General features: G+C 36.5%; 2 protein-coding genes across 2 annotated transcripts; both read right to left on the bottom strand.

Moving 5' to 3' along the window:
* Nucleotides 1-145: 145 nt before the first annotated feature.
* On the bottom strand, nt 146-5,320 carry LOC307155997 (uncharacterized protein). Its single transcript, XM_079867147.1, has 8 exons — nt 5,271-5,320; nt 5,058-5,123; nt 4,818-4,938; nt 4,209-4,369; nt 3,746-3,960; nt 3,490-3,658; nt 2,158-2,267; nt 146-1,562 (listed from the first exon to the last, which is right to left on the bottom strand). The coding sequence occupies exons 2-8, from the start codon at nt 5,113-5,115 to the stop codon at nt 1,059-1,061; spliced, it is 1,338 nt and encodes a 445-aa protein (XP_079723273.1). The 5' UTR covers nt 5,116-5,123; nt 5,271-5,320; the 3' UTR covers nt 146-1,058.
* Nucleotides 5,321-6,000: 680 nt separating this feature from the next.
* On the bottom strand, nt 6,001-23,827 carry tesk1b (testis associated actin remodelling kinase 1b). The gene is made up of 11 exons (XM_079867135.1): nt 23,617-23,827; nt 22,862-23,308; nt 17,208-17,329; nt 15,027-15,075; nt 13,633-13,779; nt 13,339-13,421; nt 9,604-9,694; nt 9,322-9,405; nt 8,660-8,746; nt 7,951-8,053; nt 6,001-7,354 (listed from the first exon to the last, which is right to left on the bottom strand). Exons 2-11 carry the CDS (start codon nt 23,060-23,062, stop codon nt 6,318-6,320), a joined length of 2,004 nt encoding a protein of 667 aa, XP_079723261.1. The 5' UTR covers nt 23,063-23,308; nt 23,617-23,827; the 3' UTR covers nt 6,001-6,317.
* Nucleotides 23,828-24,802: the final 975 nt, after the last annotated feature.

Raw genomic sequence — 24,802 nt, 5'->3', positions numbered from 1 at the left:
TCTGCTACGTTTTGGTCAACAAGAAACTTGACATTTAAAACTCGAGTCATCTGTTGAGTGAAATGGCAGTGAATATCTGCTTATAAAAAATCAGTTTGGAGGTGGAATATTTGTCACATGATTATGGCTTCAGGAAAAAAGTCAAACAACAAATTTCCCTCTTTCTGACTTACTGTATTTATTAACTAATTTCCCTTCACTGTGACAGTACCAAAATTAACATGTCGACTCCACATACGTGTACGCTTTCTCAAAAAGGAGAAAATAAGAAAAAACATGCATAATTCTATACAACGCAATATACATGCTACATTTTCCAGAACCTAGAGTCACACTCGGTTCCTGGGAGCGTTTCCATTAATGTTCCAGAGAAACGGCAACATCAGCAGAAATTGTGCACCTTAGCGTGGTTAGCTGTGAGACACGGTCCGAAGAAAATGAGAGTCAAAATGGGGCAACTCTGAGTCAGAAGTGAAAAATATGGAGCAAAAAAAACAACAATGAATTCGAGCCATACAGAAACCAAACCGTACTCACAGTTACCCGGACAGAATAAGGATTTATAGCGCTCTACTGATTTGAGTGAGTCACTGAATTGTGTGTTGGCAATAATAATGACTGTTAGATTCAGGTCAGCGACATTTGACCATGAGAAACGTGCAAGAAGTGACACATTTCACTCTACAGTAAAGGCATACGTGCTTAACTAACCATTAGAAGCCATCTAGACTAAAATGGAGAATATGATACTATTAAAGAGAATATGATACTATTAAAGTCGACATGAAATTATAATTGGAACTATATATTATAACTATATAAACGCATTTTATAGATCTGATTGTGGATGATTCATCCATGTGTTTACTTTATTAACATTTTTTTCCAAACATTTTTTTTTTTTAAAATTAAAATGTCATTACTGGGTCGTCAAGCAAGACTTTTCCAATAATTTAGTTTGTTTAAACCTCTCCCCTGCAAGCTCCATTTTTGAGTGCAATGTCCCCATGCCAAAAACCAATCAGCAACCAATGCATAAAAGAAAAGCTGTATTCAAACTAAATGTATTCAGTCTTTGGAGAACAACCATCATTAGTTTGAATTAGCTCGGACCCCTGTTTATTGGTCTCATATTCAGTTTTAAACATCTCAACATCTCCATACCGCTCTGGGTCTTCAGTTGACATCTCGTCCTGTTGAGTGCATTTCACTTGCACCGAGCTCAGAGGAATGTCACACTGATTCTGATATGGACATCCCACGTTTGCTTCTAGAACCGGATGTGATGGAAACAAATGGAACTCGTTGTTTTGGACTTCTACGCCCAAATCTCCAGACTCCACAGATCCCTCAACGAAGTCTGGATCGTGCAGGACGGGGCTTGTGTAATACCCATTGCCCAGGCTTTGGGTGTTGACGTAAGATGACTGGTTATCCGTGAGTGTGAAGTCACAGATGGATACAACAGAAACGTGGTCCCCCTCAAAGCTCTCGTTGTGTGGTGCAGCCTCATAGGAGTCAATGAATGTCTCTTTCTGAAGTTCCAGGTCTCTAAGTAAAGCCTGGAAACACAATAATGGTTTGTACTTTATGCACTGAATGCTGGTTTGTGACAGATTAAACAAACAACAATGAATACAATGCACTGAATCTGCATTAGAAGGGTGCTTTGGAGTGCTCCTTTGAGTTACTGGTTTTATTATCAAAGTCTAATTTGATTGGATGGCTAGGGTTCCAATAGTGTTGATGTGGACCCTTAATACAGTCTGACACATTTCTGCACTATATAACACTGTAAATCTGTTTAAAAAAATAAATAATGCACATTTATAACACTAAACTTTGTCTTTAATTACACTGACATTAAATTACAAGAAAACGACTAAACACTTCTAATACACCTGCTGAAGGAGTTAACTGTAAACGTGACATTTTTCATCTTCTGTGTTATTTCTGGTATTTCAGCTGTAATTATAACAAAGATGCTTGTTTTTAAACTTAAAAAAAAATGGGAGTAGTGATTAAATTAATTACCCACAATTTATTTTGTGATTCCTGAAGTTTTAAGAATAGTTACTGAGGGGGGAGAAATATGATTTCAGTAACACACTTGCAATCATGCTCATGTAATATTGCTGAAATATAAAAATCCAGTACCAAAGATCTGGGCAAGGGACGTTCAGAAGATGCACAGTGTCTCCAGAGCAGAAATATCACTAGGCCAAGAGCAATGAGAACAGCACACACAATCGTGACGATGAGGCTTTCTGAAGAACACACACACATTCACACACACATTAGTGCCGACAAACGCTGAACAAACACATGCAAATAAAAGTGTACTGCATCCAGTGCTGGGTAGTAACTGATTACATGTAATCTGGATTACGTAACTAGATTCCAAAAAATACTTTTTACAAATACACATAATCATACATAATTGCATGTTAATCTCATAATAGCAGTAAATTAATCATAATTCATTAATTCTCTCACCTACTTTTTTGTCTTTTAAATTTTCCTTTCTAAAAAAAGTCTACTGCTTATTTACCTTCAAAACGTCTTCGAGGTTTGTGGAATCGCACACACAGACCAGCTACTAGTCATGAGCCGATCACTGAAAACTGAGAGTCAAAGCATTTGATCACTGAATTTACGGAAATCATTTCACTTTTGTTTTAGATTGCAAATCTAATCAGCTCCTGACGAACGCTTTATTTGAATTATCGCTCAGTGAGTCATTTATCCATGTATTACTGTCTTTGGAAGGCTTTTGTCTTTTAAACACATTAAAACGTACAAATTCACGTCATTTCATATTTACATGCAAATATTTTTTGTCAGCTGAACCTCTTTGTCCTAATACATTTACTTGAAGTACACCCTGAGATTTTAAGTTAATAAGTTAGGTCAATAATAAATTTAAGGTAATAATAATAATAAATAAAATTAAGCTTACGGTTCTCTGATGTTGGTTAATGGTCACATGACATGCTGGTGAGTGCATGCTTTTTAGTAAGTGTTTTATTTTGGATTGTTTTCATTTTAAAATGATTCATTTTAATTCAAAAACAATTATGATTTAATGATTAGCTTTTCATTAAACTCACAAACCCCAGCAGTTCCATCACAAACCCCAGTCTGGGAAACCCTGATGTAATGTAATATTTAATGCACTTGTTGTTGATAACAAAAGAATGGAATATATTTTCTTCCTCTTTGTATATTTATATCAGTATTGCACAAGATTATCCTATCCAAATCAATGTGATAAACAATTTAGGACAAAAGTAATCTAAAAGTAATCAATACGTAGTCAGATTACATTACCCTAAATGTGTAATGTAATGGATTTCGTTACCAACAACAATTTTTGTCGTGTAATTTGGAATTAGTAACCGATTGCAATTTGTAAGTAATCGACCCACCACTTACTGCATCTTTACACCACAGAATAAGTATAAACACCTGTGAAGAAATGATGCATACCAGTGTTTGCTGGTATGTAAACACACTGCGGGGGGCTCGTGGGAGAGGAAGCCAGTACACCTTCAGCTGTGAAGTTGGCCACAGCACAGTACGCTTGCCCTGGTAGAAGAAAACCAAATTCCACCTTGAGTGGGTTTTCATCCATCTCCAGCACCGCAGCAGTGCGTGTCTTCAAGAAAAATAAAACAACTGAACTCTCCATTTAAACAAAACGGTAAAATAGGGTTAAAGGGATGTAAAGATGAGAGTTGTGCACCTGTCTGTCTGAGAGGTTCTCTTTGTTGTATAGAGTGACTGTGGCCAAGAGGTTTTTATGGTCATTTATGGGGCAGAGGCAAGCCATCTCCTCTTCATCATAATAACCCTCACTTGTGCAGATTTTGGACGGAAGACAGGGAAAATGTACCGTCACCCACAGACTTCCATTGTCCATGGAGATGATAATGTTGGGGGGGCTGAATGTGGCAGAAGCTGGCAAAAAAAGAGAAAGTTTTAAAGGTTATCTTGAGGAATTCTTGATTCTTATGTAATTCTTGTCTAATTATGTAAATTAGTTTTCGACAGATGGCCATCATGTATGTTTCGACACATTGTTATCTAATATTAGTGAATGCATTTCTGTAGCTCTTTTTTTTTTTAAACAATGTTTATTAAATGCACATTTTTTAGCTTCAAGCTTTGCACAATTTTTCGAATTTTTGGTGAGGTTTAATACTGACAGTCATTCAAAGGGTCACAGAGCAGCTTTCCGTCCAGCCCGGGAAAATCTTCTGATCTCATTCTGATGTAGTTGTAGCCGACTATGTTTGTAAAGACATGTGTCAGATCGCAGCTTTGCTGGAAAATCTGGATGCACTCTGAAACATTTTTCCATGATTCACTGCAACACAAACACACAATATCAAGAGCACTTTATGAAGATGCCAAAAAATTCTTTATGTTGATCATCCGGCCATTCATAACTGTGTGAAACAAACAAATATTTCTGACTTCCATTTTCTTAAAAACGCAACTCTTCCACTGGGCATGATTGTAACGAGCGAGCAAATTGAGCTTCATCGCTTGTGACTCATTTTCTTTTTCAATTCTAATTCAGAGGAAACCAACAGCGTGCCTGAAGCGATAACAATAGCCTGTCAGCTTTGGGGCAATAAGCCCGGATTGTGCTTGACTGTGGTTTTCTGCTAAACCACACACAGTTTCACCTCTCAGCCAAGCGCTCTACTGCTCTCTGCTTCTCACTCTCATTTCTCCTATAACCAAAATCTTCCACGTCATTCAGTTACTCATGTGTTTCTAAACCAATTCTTTGTGTAGATGAGTCTCACCGGGGTGTCTTGGTCTGGACAGTGTAAGTCGTCTTAGGGTTGGCATCAGGGCAATTCCACTCAAGATGGCATCCAAAATCTATTGTACGGACTCTGACATCACAGACAGAGAGCACAGTCTCTGAAAGAAACATGAAAACAAGAACATGTTGCACCTGTGTAACCTATATCACAGACGTGAAAGCATAAACATACAAACGGAATGCAAGAGAAACAAAAAATATAAAAATATGCACTCACCTACATTAAACATCAACAGAAAAAAATATTCCAACAAGTTTAGGGCAGTGACAGGCATCCCCACACCTGCACGTTATTTTAAGGGGAAAATACGCTGTGTTTATCAAAATGCCACAGCTGATAATATCTGTACAAAGCTGACCGACAACATATTTATATTATGATATTAATATTACAAATTTTATAGATATACATTTTATATTAAAGATTTACCTTAAACAGAAGAATTGGAGAGATTTCATTAGCTCTTACTTTTCAGTGAGTGAGCAGATAGAGTGAGAGAAGGACAGATGTCACAGCTTCACTTAAGCTGTGCCACAAAACCACACAGGGACTAAACCCACGTGCAGAGAGGAAACAGGAGGAAGAGAACAAAAAACACTCTGGTGGAAATGGTAGCAAAAATGACAATCATAAATTATTACAATTTATTAATGTTATAATTCAGAATTATTATTTTATAGCCTATTTACAGATAATAATAAAAATGTATAGCCTACTTACATATAATAGTAATTATTTTTAAGTTTTTGAAAAATCTTTTATGCTATTTAAGTTATTTGATTCATTTATATATATATATATATATATATATATATATATATATATATATATATATATATATAAACTGTTTTCTATTTTAATGTATTGCATTTAGCTTAATTAGCTAATTTTTAAATGTAAAAATATTTAACTAATTCATTCCTGCGATCCTTCAGAAATCATTCTAATACGGATTACTTATTATCAATGATGAAAGTTGTCCACATACCTTCCGTAGATGCATTATACAGTACATAGAATAAGCATATCATGTATACATTATACACTTTTTCCATATAGACTCATAAAACCCTGTAGCCATTTTACCATGTGACGCATATAACAACATGTAAAGTAATAATGTGATTCACATCCTCCAAAAGACACAACACAGCCTGTTAGCTCATATCATTTAATGTCATTAATAAAATAATACATATTTTTTCTCAACTCAATATTTTCATAACCATTCAAATAATAGTAAAAATAACAAAAATATTAACAACATGTGTCATTAGAAAGGCATTAAAACCTATGGGAGTGTTCAAGTTTAGAGGACTAGGACATTAGATCAGAATACTAAATGATCCACCTAGTCTAAACAATAATACAGAGTTGTCTCCCTCCAGAAAGACATTTCTGAGCAGTACAAGCGCATTAAGCAGTAGCATATTTTTTTAAATATAGTGCTTCACTTTTATAACATGCAGTTATAATTTATGTCCGTGTGCCTGGCAGAGCAATGTTCGGCTCTGTGGGCGAGGGCGGCAATGCCTTGCACAGAAGCCTTTTCCCTGCCGCATCGCCATTCAAGTTCTTATAGGGGTTTTGCCGAGGTCCACGTGCGCAAATAGAGGGGAAACTCATCCCTGCTAGGCAGCAACCCGGACAGGATATGACCTCATCCTGTTCCGGAGGCGTAAGAGGGGTAGTGGCACCGTTGGGGTTGTTAGCCCCCCATCCCAGAGATCGGTTTATAGGAATGGTGCTGTTGTTGTTGTCCGTGTCTAGTAACGGAGGTAAAGAGGGCGGTCCGTTGGAGACCGGGGTGCTCCAGCCATTGGAGAAGGTTTTTGTTGAAGTAACGCCGGCGCCATCTAGTGTATCAGGAGAGCTGGTGCAGTCCATAGGCTCCTCAAACATCGATTTGTTTGGAGACATCAACTCTACATCTAACAGGAGACCAGAGTCATTGGCTACAGCTTCTTGACTTCTCATTTTAAGATTCTCCTTGTCATCCTCAACAGGTGCATCAACAAGCTCGCTAATATTAGACAGGTCAGCAATACACTCATTGCTCATGGTCAACACACTGTCCCTTCCCATGTCCAACATATTTACATTGGCTGGATTTAAATACGTGTCCTTAACACTTTTATTATTCTTGCATTTCTCACCGTCACCAGCGTCACGCAGAGACTGGATGTCTTCTGGCGTGCAGGGCAGTGATTGGCAGCGTCTGTGAAAATGGGGCGGGCCCTTGTCACCGGAGACAGGGCTGCTGGGGTCAGGAGGTGGAGGGAGAGCAAAGGTGAGGGAAATAACAGACTTGCTGGGGGTGTCAAAGAGCTTGATGCGACCGCCGTTGAGGTCCTGGCGCTGGGAGAAGGGGTTGACTCGCATCGGTGTGGTCTGAGTCAGGAGAGGGGACGGAGGGAGAAGCACGTCTGACTTGCTACGGCAGAGACGCTGGTAAGCAGGAATGTCTAGAGAATGCTTTTGACTCAAAGGCGTTGTGTTTGTGGACAACAGGTCTGAAAGGGAAGAGAAAAACTCATTTAAGGCTCAGTTTTTACCACTATGATAATAGTTATTAAATTATGGTTTCATGATGAGGAAACGCATACTGACTTGTTAATAAAAATAAAACAAATTATGAAATTGTTAAAGATGTATTAATAGACATGCTTTTTGATTATTAAAATGTAATTAAGCCATTAAAATGGAAAACATGGAATATGGGGGAAAATAAATAGGGCACTAAAAATACATTTGTGTTAAACTTTTAATAAATTGTTGTTAAATTGTAGTTTCATGGTTTCAATTAATTAGGCTAGACATTCTTTTTGATGACTGAATTTTAAAATGTAACCATTAAAATAGAAAAAAATAAAAATAATTTTTTTTTAGGGAAAAATAAAACAGAAACTAAAATAGAAACTAAATATATTGTATTTCTTAAATATTCTAAAACTAAATTATGACTGTTACATGATTTTATTGACATGAATTTGCATTATGTATGTGAAGTATTTACATAAATGTGAACAGAAGAAAAGAAGAAAGAAAAAAAGCCTTCTGGCAACACATTCCCTGTGCTATATGTTTTTTGTTGTTGTTGCTGACTCACCCTGTACATCAGGCTCTACACATTCACTCTGCTCCTGATCACTCACTCTCTTCTCCAGCTCGGCCACCAGCTCTGTGAATGAGGGTCGACTCTCTGGGTTCATCTGGGAGAGAAGAAAGAGACAAAGTTATAATTTCAGAATTTTTTAAATGTCATGTAAACACTTTTGGCTGATTAAAATTGGCCATATTTTTGAGAAGTCAGACTAACAGGCTTGAATAATATATATGTAGCTTGGCTTTAACCAGCATTTATGCATGTGAATTAGACCAGATCTTTGTAAGGCGAGCCTTCAAGAGTAGCGGAAAAAAAAATTAGCGGTAAACTGGCAAATGGACAATAGGTTTTTTAAATGGATGTCAATGGAGGAGAAGGTTCAGTATGCTTATGTGTTTGGGATTAAATATTTATCAATGACATTAAAGCTCTAACGTGATTAGCTTACAAGGGACACATGATCCAAGTTGACGGTTACGCTTCTCCAATGGTAGGTATCTTATGTAATATGGTTAGACTACAATTTGCCCAGGCATTGTGCGCTTGCTCCAAAAATATGTGAATTTAATCTTTGAAATATTCGATTACGCATTATGTCATGTATATTATGTCATTGCTCAACTAAGCACAAACCCGCTGTAAGCGCGTGTAAACGTGATTTGCAGGGGAGGATGATGCATGATCTGTCATGACAGTAGATAAGATATCTTACACTGCAGCAGATGACTGTGAGGTTGAAGAAATGAGGTGGACAGTCTCCCACCATCTGCCGAAAGGCCTCCACATCCAGACCGAAGTCCTGAAACATAGAATCACCACCTTATTTCAGTCTTAAGGAAAAAGGTACAAAGCTGATACACAGCTGGATATTACAAGCTGTACTGTAGAAATAAATCACCTGACAAAGACTGGTTTAGTGTTTGGTTGTAAAAAGTAATCAAACAATGATTTATATGTAATAGCATGGATAAAAAACTAACGAAATTACTTGAATACAACAAATGATTAAACTTATCAACATGATTGGACACCTTTTATGCTCAGCATAACACTGCTTCATAGCCAGTGCTGTTATCTCACACAGAGTAAACTATGATCCACATTCATAAATCAGGTGAGTACATGAGACTGGTGACAGGAGTTAGCCTGACGTTCGAAGACTAGGTGGAAGGGTGAACCAAACAGATATCGACCAATAAAACACTTTATCTGCAATTCAGGAATAAAAGCACTCAGCAATAAAGGGAAAAATATCAAAAACATACTTGTCTTATTATTTAAATATATTTAATTAAATAAAAAATTCTAAAAAGATTCTAAATTGCAAAAGCATTTGATCTGAGCATATAAGATGCTGTATGTTCAGTTTTTCACCTCTGTCCGTGGGAGGAAGTCAGGATCCGCCTGTATCCGGCCAATAATCTCACAGAGAATGATACCGTAGGCAAACACATCCACCTGTATAAAACAGTGTTTTGAGTCTCTAAAAACCCATACATTACAATACAGAACAATATTCTCAATCAAAGAGGATGACGGCACTAACTTTGCATTTGATACTGTGAAATACCAGTAATCTGATTAGTAATGTGGGTGAAACAGTCATTTAAAAGGACTCTGGCCTGTATGTGGGTAATCAATCATAGTGTTTTTGACCTTTTCATTGTAGTGCTCTCCTCGGAGCACTTCAGGAGCCATCCAGTAGGGGGAGCCGACGACAGACAAGCTCTCTTTCCCTGCCTCATCGCTGAAAACAGACAAAGCGAAAACATACTTAAAGGGAACCTACAAGTTGTTAATCTTTTTATAATTCCTCCATTTCCACATTTAACACCCACAAACCCCCAGTCCATTAACCCAGAGCATGATTATGTGTGCATGTATGTATAAAAATAAAACAAAACAAGGCCTTGTAAGATCTTAATTATAGCTGGCACACTCATACACTGCTGAGAGACACTTCCTCAGTTTTATTTTGGTCTGGGGCTGTGTACTGGCATAAATAGACAGAGGGGAAGAGTGGAGACAAGGGAAGAGAGGGAGATAAATGGAGTAATGTATGACAGTGTAAACACCATTTGGGGATTTGGACTAGTCAGAGTGAGGGAATCTACCGCAGCAAACTGCTGAAATACTTTGTCCTTTTTAGGAGAGCTTTCAAAAAAGCCTTCATTTAGCAATGTGCTCGGACTTTTTTAGATATACAAACACTTGTGGTTTTACACGTAAACTAAGCATTTGCAAGCACACTAAAATATGAATTACATAACATTTAAAAAAAATACCAACATTGAAAAAAATAGGGTTAAGCCCAACTCTGAGTTTGCTTGCAGTCTTTCTTTTTTCCCCCTCTCTCTCTCACACACACTCTGTCACCATTAAAATAAACAGGAATGCAGGGGCGGAAACATGTCCCTGATGACTGACATCACATGTACACACACTGGATATGTTCAGAATGGAGCACTGGCTTACTACTACTACTACTACTACTTTATACTCTATACGGTTTAAATTAGTAAGCAAAACAGAAGGCATTATTCCACAATACACATTTCAAATAGTGTTTAATTGAGCAAGTGGCATAATTAACACCTTGTTAGTACAACTTGTTTACATTTTTAAATTAAATTTTAGTAAAAAAAAAGTCTAAACATTTGTTTTTTTCAATCAAACGGAATTCTAGTTTATTCATCATACTGGAAAGAGAAGGTCAAGTCAATCCCATTGCATTGTGGGCCAGTACTTCATGCAGTAAACTGTTGTACACAACCATTCAAGTGTGGGGTCAGGAAGATTTTTTTTTTAGGAAGAAATTAATCCTTTTATTCATCAAGAATACATTAAATTGATCAAAGGTTACAGTAAAGACATTTAATGTTACTGTTATTGAACTTTCCATTCATCAAAGAAACCTGAAAAATCCATTTCATCCATTATCAATTTCCACAAAAATTAAGCAGCACAACTGTTTTCATCACTGATAATAATAAGAAATGTGTCTTGAGCAGCAACTCAGCATATTAGAATGATTTCTGAATGATCATGTGACACTGAAGACTGCTTCTGAAAATTCAGCTTTGCTGGCATAATAATAAATAACATTTTAATATAAATTAAAATAGAAAACATTATAAATTGTAATGATATTTCACAATATTACCGTTTTACTGTGTTTTTGAACAAATAACTGCAGCCTTAGTGAGCATAAGAGACCTTTCAAAAGACCTTCTAACTGACTTCAAACTTTTGAACGGTAGTGTAATTGCATACCATGCACAGTAAATATAAATACTGTAAAATAAGCGAAGTATGCTATTCTGAACATTGGCGTTCTCTTACAAAAGACACTAAGATGGCCAAGGCAGAACAGAAATAGCTCTTTGATGGCACTTACATCACACACACCATGTTCTTGTGGTACACATCCGCGAGCCCATCAGGCCGAGACCATGTATTAAAGGAAAGCTGAACAGAGATTACAGTACAAACCTCTGCTCTCAAACATAAGTTTAGACAGAGGCCCTATGCTGAGGAATGGATTACACAAGCAGGGAATCACTTTAATATGTCGCAGCATGAGTGCTTCACTAAAAGCAATGTTAATCCACAGGATACATGGATTAACTGTTACATACGGTGGTCTGCACTGGCCAAACAGTTTCAGGTCAAATATAAAAGCACTGGAATATCATTAAAAGTAATCCCTTATGTTGTGCTGGCCGACATGACAGTCATTTCACAAAAGTAACAGTTTTCAGTTATTAATAACGTTGTAGAATGCATTATTAGTAGTCAGACAGGATTAATTTATTTTGTAATCGAAACTCAACACAGCGACACGTAAAATTTCAATCTCTGAAGTGAAAAACAAACAAACAAATTATTCATTTCTTTAGGTGAAACACTTTTTTTTTAACCAATACACTTTAAAATATGCTTTGAAGCCCCCCTCGTATTGTCTATAAAATGCCTCAAATCTAATTGATGTGCTGGTAAGGGCCAAGTTACCTCCCTAAAAGCCACTTAACAGTATCATGAACAGTTGCCAGGAGCATACATTTATCTGCACAATTAAAGCCTTCAGCCATCCTCACACTAGGACATCTCAGGGGAGTGATTTCTTGAAAGAATAATGTATATCATTTATATGCTTCCATCCCCTTGTGGACGGTCATATATTGGCTTCAATATATGGACAATCAGATTTCTCAAAAATATGATTTCTGAATATTGAAGTGCTCTTCGTAGGTAGACTACCGTTCAAAAGTTTAGGGTTGGAAAGACTTTTTAAAAAGTCTCTTATACTCCCCAAGACTACATTTATTTATTCAAAATTACCGTCAAAACAGTAATATTGTAAAATCTTATTACAATTTAAAATTATATTTTAATATATTTTTCGAAATGTAATTTATTCCTGTGATGCAAAGCTGAATTTTCAGCATCATTTCTCCAGTCTTTCAGTGTCACATGATCCTTCAGAAATCATTGTGATATGCTGATCTTGCTACTCAAGACACATTTTTAACCTATTATTATCATCAATATTGAAAACAGAAGTACTGCTTAATATTTATGTGTAAACCGAGATTCCTTTTTTATAAGGATTCTTTGATGAACAGAATGTTAGAAAGAACAGTATTTCTTTCAAAAATTAATCTTGTGTAACATCATGAATGTCTTTACGATCACTTTTGATCAATTTAATATGTCCTTGCTGAATAAAAGTATTAATTTCTTCTTATTACCATCTAACTGACCCCAAACCTTTTTAACAGTAGTGTGTTTGGTATTTGATAATCTTTTTAATATTTTTTTTAAAATTGAAATACTATAATGTATGCATGCATTAATGAAGTCTTAATATTTTTTTAATATGTAGAAATTGTTATTTGTACTTTAGTGTCTGTCATGAAGTTTGAACCTTAGTTGGGTTTAATGGGCGTTTGAATTTTTCCCCATTGCTATTCTAGCCGACATGAACTGATCTGTTTGTGTGTGTGTTCGTTCCTGCATTAACTGTACATGCTTCACGTCATGTGTGAACAGATACTTGGGTCATTAAGGGTAAAAGTCAACATCATAACCCAAGCATATCTTAGGTATTTAACATCTATTTCATTCACCCGTGTAGCTCTGTGTACACATCTACTGAAACAACAACAGGACATGACTGGGCTGGATTGTGTAGAGGCAGCACAAACCTGAAGATGTGCTGACTACATCACATGCTCTTAATCATTTACTCTCCACCTATATATACACAAGTGCTTCATGGGAAAATGGAAGCTCATCAATCAGTCTTTGGCTGCCTCCATCTCCCTCTCTGGAAGAGTGTGGTATATATCTAATCTTATCTCGTGAGTTATGAAGATGCAATTTACTGACCTGTGATCAGGAATTTTCTCTGCCAGGCCAAAGTCCCCCACCACAGCACTGCACTGCCCGTTCTCCCAGCGTACCAGACAGTTCTACAAATCAAAAAAACACGTTCAGAGCGAAAGATACACATTTATGTGTTTTAACGTGTATTTGTGTTTATTATTTTACAAAAACATTTGCTTAAAATGGCTGTGTTGTGAACAGTACGCATCCAGTGTGAAGTCTCCTGAGTATACACTTGTGTGCACGTGTACCTTTGACACAAAGTCTCTGGAATAAACACCTTTTCGGTGTGTGTACCTTTGACGTAAGGTCTCTGTGAAATATGCCCTTGCTGTGGAGGTACTGCAGTCCTCTGGCAATGTCCAGACTGAGGTTTATTCTCACAGACCAGGACAGGAACACATCACTGTTCAGCAGCTGCTCCAGGTTACCGCCATTAATGTACTACAATACACACAGAGGTCAAACATTACCTGATGTTAAATGTGAAGTATGTCATTTCTGAGCCATTAGAGGCTAAGAAAAGTAATAGATTTCAAAAGTATCCCCATACACTCCTACAGGTCAATCTAATAATTAAACCATGAAACTATATGTGGGATATTGATACTTCAATAAGAAAAATGACAACGCTATCAATTGATTAGCAGGTGCTACAAACTGAACGTTTAATATTAACTATGCTCATCACCCTGTTCATGTTACATCATACACAAACATTTTTCAAAACAATCTTAGCTGAAATGTATAAGACCTTGTAAGCATATTGTGTAGTTGTGCTTAGAGTCAACTGTTTTATTTGTGTCGTTTATGCAATGAAACATGCTAAATTGTGTGGGCATAATTTTTGACCAGGCTGTCACACAAAAAAAAAAAAAAAAAAAATAATAATATAATATTAATATATATATATATATATATATATATATATATATATATATATATATATATATATATATATATATATATATATATATATATATATATATATATATATATATATATATATATATATAACACACAAAAATATGTTTGTATAGTAAAGTAAAAACCTGTAACTGTAGTTTGCCTTTTTTGCCAAATAATTTTGTCAGATAAATTTATATTTTAAAAAAAGTATAAATTATTTTCCTTATATTTTGATGGTTTAATACAAAATTGTAGGGCCATTAAAAAGAAATATCCCCTCCGAACATCACTTTTGGCTACTACTGTACCTCAAGTAAACCAATGAATTTATTAAAGTTGTCTCTGCACATTAAACTGTATAAAAGGAAGTAATCCCTAAAAAAGGCTATTTAGGGAGTCAGGGTTCCATCCCGACATCAAGGCTGTTCCTAACTGTCTCCTAAGATACTTTGTTTTAAACACATTTTAAAGGAGCATCATGCGTAACTTTTGAAATATATGAAGTATATAAAGCAAAATAAATGCTTCCTATATTGCAGGAATAATCTACATTTTAAAATGTATTGAAAAGTATTTAAAATAACACACATCCCAAACTTTTGAATGGTATTGTATATCATTAAAACCAGTACAGATAGCCATAACTTCAGTGATAAATACAGATGTTTTTTTCACTCAACAATTTTGTGTTGTTTTTTTATGCTTGTTAGATTATCGCTGCATTAGCTTTGACAAATTGGGCTCAAGTGTATCTGTGTGTATCATAACACTCACTACTTTACCTCTGTCAGGGCATGAAGGTGTCCCTCATGTACACACACTCCCACAAACCTGATGGGACACACACAGAGAAACAGGGTAAGGGTGTTGGGGGGAAAAACAGGAGAAAGTGCTAACAAGTTCCTTCAGGAGTGACCCATCTCAAGAATGTGAGCTGGAACACCTGCATTTTGAAGGCAATCTTAAGCATGCATGTAAACACTCTCTCTCTCTCTCACACACACACACACACACACAGACATGCATTTAATTCAAACATTCAAGACCACACAAGATGGTGCAGGTTAAGCAGACAAAAGAACCTAGACTTTTTGCCCTGGCACATGTAAACAAACACACCATTGATGCTGGGATTAGTTTCAGCTTAATATATTTGTATTTCATAGGTGATAACAATGTGTTGTTCCCTCCTCATACAGTGTCAAACATTTACTCATCAGCTTCCAATTCAATATTTTACTCTATATAAACAGTGGCTGCCGTTATGGAGGCATGACCAAGACAAAAGCCACCATCCTGTGACATTAATATTCATGTTCTCATACAATGCAGTGTTTGTTGCCCAACAGCACAGACTTTGTCCTCAAGGTAAGCTGGACTTAAAACAAAAAATGATTTCCATTCTAGCGGCAAGAATGGATAAAACTTCTAAATGAGAACTAAATTAATGAATTATTCAAAGAAACACTTGGAAATTCATAAAAATGAACAAACATCTAGTTGGAAACTCTCTTTCCGCCCTGACTTTAGGCTGTGTTAGTACATATGAGAGCCATTAGACCGGAGACTGGTGATTTTATTTACCAAATAACTCACAACACATGTACTGAGGTGGTACCATGAAGTGATGGGGTTCAATCTAACTCAGTGGCAAAGCCTGACAAAAATGATCAAAATGGCTGAAATTGATTACAGCACTTTTAATTATAATATACTTAATGTTTTGCATAAATAATTATGCAATTTAATTTTGCATTATCACAACTAAAAGAACTGAGAAAATTAAGAGATATGTATAAGGGTTTGTGTTTTGATATTTGTTCGATATACATTTAAAATATACACCACAATTCATAAGTTTGGGGCCGGTAAAATAGGTAAACGTTTTTTGAATTAAGTCTCATGCTCAACAAGGCTGCATTTATTTGATCAAAAATACAGATAATGTGAAATATTACAATTACTTTACAGAAATAAATTACACTTTAAAATATATTAAAGGAGAACTCATGCATGATCATAGGTACTAAACCAATGCGCGTGAACTCGACAATCGATTACTATGGACTTTGACCGAAAACAGGATGTAAATACAGGTATGAGCGCTGGCTGAATAAATATCATTTTTATTCATATCTTTCACATCTACTGCAGTCAGATTGACCCGCGTTCACTCCGAAGGAATCACTCACATGACCTGTGCACTTGTAATGACACATCAAGGATGTTAAGAGGCTAAAAGCAGGTTTAAAACTTGCCCCATTGAAGTCAACAGGGTGCAAATTTTAAAAAGAGGATAACACGGTGTAGGCAACACCGATTTTTGTCGTTGTTCTCTGTACTGACAGCACTCCAAATTTACAAAAAAATGAGCTCAATGTTAAAATTGACCGGAGTTCTCCTTTAATGGCAAAGCTGAATTTTCATCAGCCATTACTCCAGTCTTCAGTGTCACATGGTCCTTCAGAAATCATTCTTATATGCTGATTTGGTGCAAGAATAATTTCTTATTATTATCAATGTTGAAAACAGTTGTGCTGCCTAATCATTTTGTGGAAACCATGATAAAGGATCACAGTTTCAGGATACTTTGATGAATAGAAAGTCCAAAAGAGAGCAGCATTTATTTGAAATAGAAAATTCTATTTCAAATCAAGTCTTTACTATTAATTTGCGGCATCCTTGTTGAATAAAATACATGTATGGATTTTTTTTTAAATGGCTTAAAAGGATGTTTATTTTCCAATCAGAGAAACCCTCATATAAAACATCTATTGTGGCAAGTTTAATGCAATAAGTACAGAAAAAACAGTTAAAAAGAAAGAAATTTTTCCACAAAATGAACATTTTAGTAGCACATTCTTTATGAAATCTAATCGCCAAATCACCACTGCATGTATATTGTGAACATTCAGTGTCAGCCAGCCCTGTTGTCAGTGAATGTAGATGTAGGTGTTGCAGACCTGAGTATGTTGGGATGTCTGAGGCGGTTCATCAGCTGTACCTCCTTCAGCATGTTGGCTCTGTTACTAGCCATGGTGTTCATCTTCAGAGCCATCACCTGCCCGGTGATACGATGCTGCACCTTCAGAGAAAGAGAGCGAGAGAAAACACTTGTGTCACAGACAGACTTTAGAGGTCTATTCATGTCTGGGGCAGCTGGACAGAGATCTCTGGCCCTTTTCTCTCGCTCTTCCTCACACACACACACACACACACAGCCTTCTGATTCATCCCACACTTCAAAGTCCCTGGCTGCAGGAGACATTCTCTGCACTCAAGAGGACATAGAGTTGAGTCTGTATCGAAAATGTAGAATTTAAAATTTAGAAAAAAAAGTTTTAAAGTTGAATTTTTTAAAACAAAGAAAGTTACATGAAATAGATTGTGTACTATTTGTACGTTACTAATCAAATATAGGCAAATTTGTGACACTAACCCTGTTAGACCTTTTTCAGTTCACATGGTCAGTCTCCCAAAATTTAAAATTCTGTCATTATTTACTCCCCCTCAAGTTGTTCCAATCCTGTATGAATTTCTTTCTTCTGCTGAACACAAAAGAAGATATTTTGAAGAATGTCTGTAACCAAACAGTTGACTTCCATGAAAAAAAAAAAGTTCTATACTATGGAAGTCAATGGGGTCCATCAACTGTTTGGTTACCCATATTCTTAAAAAATAACTTTCATTTACACAGGTTTGGAACAACTTGAGGGTGAGTAAATGACAGAATTTTTTTTAAGTAACATCATCACAAGTCAAAATGTATTCATTATCTTTCCAATTTTGGAGTGGCTCATCAGGTCACATCTCAAAGGAAATTCGAAACAGACCCACAACACACTGCTTGATTTCAAGCTGGAGATTATTTAGCTAATGCAGCGATAATCTAACAAGCATAAAAAAACAACACAAAATTGTTGAGTGACACATACAGTTGAACTGAGAACCATTATATTATGGTTCATGGCAACTTTAAAAAAAAAAAAAAAAAGATTTATGGGGCAGAAATTATAATGCGTGTCTTGTTTCATCACTACAAATTAAAAAAGTATGCTATTGACTAAGTCTAATGTTGTCTGAACATGTTCCCTCGATGACAGACATTTTCAAAAAAAAAAAAAAAAAGGTAACCCAGAGCAAGATTTTCCCTCAAGGACTGAAACTCTCTGCATCAAGTGTGTTCTTTATCTTTGAATGTCTATACAAAAGCAATATGACATTCTAATAAAGCAAAGGCAGAAACCCATCCCTGATTGGTGACACCCAAACCTGTGCCGTGCCGTCTGGCTGGCTGAACTTGTCTGCAGCGCCAAAGCGTGCAGGCTAAGATATCATGATAACAATGAGCACCATTATCTGCTTTTATGAGTCTCAAGAAGATCAATAGCTGGAAACTTTAAAATCCATAAATTATCTGATAAAACTCAGCCCTGCAGCTAGAATGATGGAGAGTGAACGATTGCTCGCACATCTGAGGGTGTGTGTCCAATACACTGCTTTTATCAAAGGTAAACAGTGCATTCTCAGGGATGGATACAGAAGACGCCTTAAACACACATAATATGCATTTCGGCATCCAGTGATAAAAATATCTGTGCAGTGAGAATTGAGGTCCTTGAGGCAACTGAGAGAAAGTCTTCTTTTCAAGCAAACAAGGGGAAGGGGTTGTATAGAGCTTTGTGAATGACAGCTGTTCAAATTCTGTGGAGCTTTCCATGGAATTCTATGAGGACAGAATCCATGCATATCAAATTAGCTGTACAGAATTTGTTTTTGAGAGGCAGAAGAGGTGTGTGTGGGATTGAGGGCACAATTTTAACTGGGGTTGCCCACATAATTGTCCCTGCGTAATGTATCACACTTAGAGCATGTGCACTACCTGCCAGGTCGCATCTCCATGGACCCTGCACACTCTTAATACACGAACACACACACTTGCACTACACGTGACAAGGCAAACAGTTGTTGAATGCACAATGAGGTTGCTTTATATGCTGTTGAGTGCATGAAAAACAGAGGTATAAGAGTTTGGATGAGTGTGTATGTATGATGAATTTAATTTCTATCAGCAGCATACTTCTCATATTGCAGTTTAGACAGGTGGTCTGAGACAGCACTTAACAGAGCATCATTTCCACCCACTCACACACCAAAGCACACTGCCAGAGACCCAATAGAGCCCCACAGAGCACTTAACAGGCCCTAAAACATTATCAGACACACACGACATTTTCCTTCTTCACAGCTTCCACAGATGGAAGCTTACCATGATCCTATACTTTGTTTTACATTCAAATAACGTTAGTTAGTATAAAGAAAACACTGGCATTGACACCCAGTTTACCTATGAGGCATTTTTAAGGATGCACTGATATTAAACTTCTGTCCAATTTTTTTAGTGATATGGCAGATATATATACCAGATATTGAATACCAGATATTTAAATTCTATACTATTTTGTCTAAATAAATAAAAATAAAAAAAGTAACAAAAAATAAGATCAATCATTTTAAATGCGTGAATTTAGGCATCTCAATTTTATAATATACTGTAAGAATGTTTTATTCTTCATTTCGCAGTGTTAAATTATTAGTGTTTTAAAAGGTTAACGTTTCTTTTGATTGACTCTTTTGATGTTAATTGATAGGAAATTAACATCCATGATGAAATATTTAATTTATTATATATATATTGTGTAGCCCTACATTTGATCCAAAGTGAAAACATTTCATTTAAGGACAAAGTTACTTTTTAGGTTTTTAGGTTACCAAACCCTAACCCTAACCGCAACACAAGAGATAAACTTCTACCTAGAACTTTTGGGTTATGAGCAGAAATCTTTAACCACCCTCCAACCAAAGCTTAATATCACAAACACACACCTGCAAAATGTATGAAAATGCATTCACAAATAGACTTCAAATTGTTCAGACTGCACTGATATTTAAAACATACGCAAACTCAAACAAACATGCAGGAGCTCTAAGGCAGCAATAGAGCTTGACATGTATGCATGCCCTGACTAGCAAGAGACACCAAAGAACAAGAATAGAAAGAGAAAATAGGAGAGAGAGAGAGAGAGAATGCAAAAGGGAAGCACCAAAGGGGGACTTCAGGCTTTCGAAATCATGTCAAAACTAGCTTGCAAATTGTTTACAACCTCAAACTGTCTGACCAATGAGAACATGTCTTTAATGATCATTTCGCAAATCCCTTTCTACTGAAAACCCCACTGCCAGTGTGTACTTTTAACCACACTCTTCATATCTATATTTAATGGAAGAGAGCCCATTTTTAAACCGCGTGACACCAAGAGGGAACCAGATCCCACCGATGAGCGTCTTTTCTAATTTACAGAACCCAAGACGCGTTGCCGTGACATCACCCCTTTGTCAAAAGCAGATCAGCGTGCAGTCACCAGACTCATTACTGTATTTCAGGAACACACTAACACTTAATGAGCACACTCGATACAAGGACCTCAACACAATGCTCAAAGGTAAAGGTATTAAAAAGAGAACCCAAATCTCCATTGAGAACTCTGCGTCGTTATTCATCCAATAAGAAAACTGTCCCCCAAAGAAAACAAGTGATGCTATACCTTTCCTTCGCTTTTCTTTTTGCATATCTTGACTTTTTATCTGGTAGAGCACAGTGCTAGCAAAACAGCTTCATAGGTTTGGTTCTCAGTGAATGCATGCGCTGATACAACATGTAATGTACATTTAATGCACCATAAGTTGCTTTGGATATAAGTGTCTGTCAACTGCAAATGTAAATGTAATGTGAATGTTTTATCATTTGCAAACTTTCCAAAATGTTTTGCAATTTTTAAACAAATGGCATCTAATGCATTGACATTCATGTATTTTTAAGTATCCAAATACATTTTGGAGCTTTTGTGTATTTTCCACACAGGGGTTTCAAAGCAAATAAACCATGTTGAATGATTATTTTTTTGCGAGTTATAAGGTCAAATGATTTAATTCTTGTTCTCCACCTCCATCATATTTGTGTAGAGGAATCTCACATTAATAGCTACTTCGTCTTGGCACAGCCTAAAATGAGAAAGCCTGCTGATCCCACAATGAGGTGTGCATCAAACCAAGAGCAACGCAAAATTATCTCATCTTTCATCACTTGTTTTGGATTTATCAAGGTAGGCAGAAAAAGGCAGAGAAATGCAGTAGTCAATCAACCAAATATAAACCAAGCCATTATCCGAACCAATGCAAGAAAGGATTTTCTGACCAAACAATTAGAAGAGAATGAAAGAACCTTTTTCTTTCTAGAAGTGCAAGTCCTTACTGTTGACACAGTCTTTGAAAAATAAAAACAGCACCTGAAGGATCTGTCACGACAGGTATAGGCACTGCAAGATTGCTCAATAGTATTGTTGTAGGCCATTATGCAAAGAACCTGTTGAAAACAAACTAAAATGATTATAACTGTGGACTATTAACTGAGGTTGTACATAATTATACATGTCATATTTACATCTTTCATAACCCTTGCACTACAAACAGAAATAAAAAGCAGCGACCACATATTTGCATATATATTGACCTAATCAGCAATGACATTCTCGCAGGCAATAACCGGCAGGAAGTTATTGCCATATTTGGAGTCTGGTCAGTAAATTGGCCTGCAGGGTGAACTATGAGGGATGCTAATTAGGTCTCTTCTCTCTCTGTCAGTCTCGGTCTCACATGCACGCACACAAACACGGGAGTAGAGTTTCCAGCACACCTGCGCACCTTGTCAACGGGTATCCACTTTCACACCAACACAGACCTACTGTCCTTACACAGGTCACGACCCCTTTTCTCTAGCAGAAAGAGGACAGCCAGAATGTGAAGACTGTTGTTATCATCTGAATTTTGCAAAGAGGTTCATAAATTGTCTAAATCAGTCATTGAGAATGTGAAATGGGCCATAAATAAACAGGGCTACAAAACCTGGAGGCACAATCATAAAGTCAGCTTGAAGTGAAAAAATGGTTACAGTTGCCAAAAGTCACTTTATAACAGGATCATTTCTGTTATGTAGTACCTTTTGAGCTCTGTAATGTTCATTTGATTAAGAACTTGCATACAGGTGTATACCACAAATATGCTCTGCTCTAGCTTAGGAACTTAATTTCATTATAAGTGAATGAACAGGATTACATAACAGAATGGAAATAAAGAGTAGAACTTAGTAATTGCATAGGGATTAGGTTAGCCTAAGGTTATCAATAAAGGATGTTTTTTTAACACCTTTTGATAATACAATACAGATTTCAGTAATTTTATCAAACACAGTATTACTGTAGACAAGCCAACTAATACTACAAAAAATGAATAAATGCATTTCATTTAAATCCTGGCGCTTGCTATTAGAAAATATTACAGATATTACAGCATACCATACAAGATTAAGAAGGTGGAAAGTGAAAAGGAAAAAAAGGCATCCGTTCAATATACTAAGACAAGTTAAAGACTAACACATACTGTATGATATAAACAAATATACTGCATAACAAAAACATTTTTACATAAAATGTTCATTTATAACACTGCACGTGCAATGTGCAAAATGGATCAGCAAACAAATAGCATGACAAATATTTACCTTGAAAACCTCTGAGAAGAAACCTGAGCCGATCTTCTCGCAGATAAAGTCATCTATTCGCGCCAGGCTGGACACGGCGCTGCGCAGCGCCCGGTAAGAGGACGGCCTGGCGCGGTGCGCTCCGTGAATCCCGTGCATAAGAGAATCTGAAGCCTCCGGGTCCAAGTCATCTTGGTCCATAACGAAGGTCCCGAATGACATTCTCGCGCACTCTAAATTCTACCACGAGTGTTTACATATCTCTGACGGTCACGCAACACTCCAGTTTCGAGGTCAATTGGTCACTGAAATTTTTTGGCAGTAAAAAGTGTCCCGCCTTTCGATCAAGTTAAGAAGAGCAACACGCAAATCCCCGTTGCGCGTCTGGCGCGTGACCGATCTTCAGGTCTCGTACGTCGCTTCCTCCATACTGATGTCTGGCCTCATTTTCAGTAATGCATCACATTCCTGTTTCAGATAAGAAATGAGAAGCGATGTCAACGACAGATATATTTATATAATCTGATCAATGTCTGCTTAAAGTGTGTTTTGCAAGAGCAAGTCTTGCGTCAGTATGTTTGGTGAAGTTGAACTAGTGTAAATGATAGTGTACATCTTCCGCTACAGTCGGACTGCGGAGAATACATTTCACATAGAAAAGTGAGCCCATACGCGCTATCTAAAACTATATCTTATACAGTTATTTATCATTTTAAAGTACAATCAATATCATACATTTACCACCATGTCGTTTATCGTTATTCAACCCAGCTTACCTGCGCTGCTCTACAGGTATAAACTTATCGAGTCTTCGCTTCACCTCCTTCCAGTTTTCAGTCTTTTGTAAATTTCCTAAAATTCACGGATGCGACTGCTCAACTCTCCTCGTGTTTTTGAAAGCGACTAAACGGGGAGCCCCTACTGGTATTTGTGTATGTAAGTCGCAGGAAATGTGTGCAGAGTTGAGTTTGAGCTCTTATTGGAAGCGACTCACCTGGGCGGGTCCAGCAGCAGCAGCGGCGGCAGATCACCTGCAGGGGCGCGCGCACGCCAAGCGACTTTGATGTGAATGAAACGGGGCACCACGCCCCCACACTTTTAGCCCCGGTTTATATAACTGTAGGCTACCTTTGTTGGCTAACAATAAAAGCAATATTTTTTTATTTAGGCAGTAATTCGCTAGTTTTAGAACTTAATATTATTTCAAAGTGTGCGAATTACACAATATTATTATTTAAAAATTTCAAAGAACAAATTTGCTTGAATTTTTTTAAAACGACTGCATTATTAAATTAATCGAGCTCAGTCAGTCGAGAATCTTTGGCAATGCCAATTTGCCAAATTGCCACTAACACAATTAGCCATAAACGTCAATAACAATTAAGGCCTTATTATATAAGCATATTTGTGATATGCAAATGTGTAATAAATTGATACATAACGACAGAAGGATTATTTTTTTTTTATTATTAAGTCAATGCACTATTTACAAGTACAGTTGGTTAATATATTTTATAGCCAATCATTTCTAATCGTGCTTTGAGAAACTTTATACGAAGACAACAACATGCTATCAAATCTATGATTTATGAATTATTGAGCAAGATAGTGTTGACTTATTTATGAGCTTAAAAGTGCTTTAGTTTTGACGACAGCATTGGACACCCTTCAGTTCTTTTAAGTTTATTACATGTGATGTGTGACATCACTTAAATATATATATATATTTATTTATTTATTTCGTGAATTATATATATATATATATATAATTCACGAAATATATAATAAAAATCCATTTCAAAACGTTTACGACTATGTTTTAGTCACTCTTTAGCTTCGTATCATATATGACCTGTTGACTGATGAATTTCATAGTGCAAGAGCACATCTCACGGTAAATAAAGCACACATCTGGCCTCTTGAATAAATGAGTCATGCTTGAGCGCACAGAGCTTATTAAAT

Source organism: Squalius cephalus, assembly GCF_949319135.1.
Source record: "Squalius cephalus genome assembly, chromosome: 3".
Taxonomy (NCBI): Eukaryota; Metazoa; Chordata; class Actinopteri; order Cypriniformes; family Leuciscidae; genus Squalius; species Squalius cephalus.
This window is presented reverse-complemented; position numbering and strand designations above follow the sequence as displayed.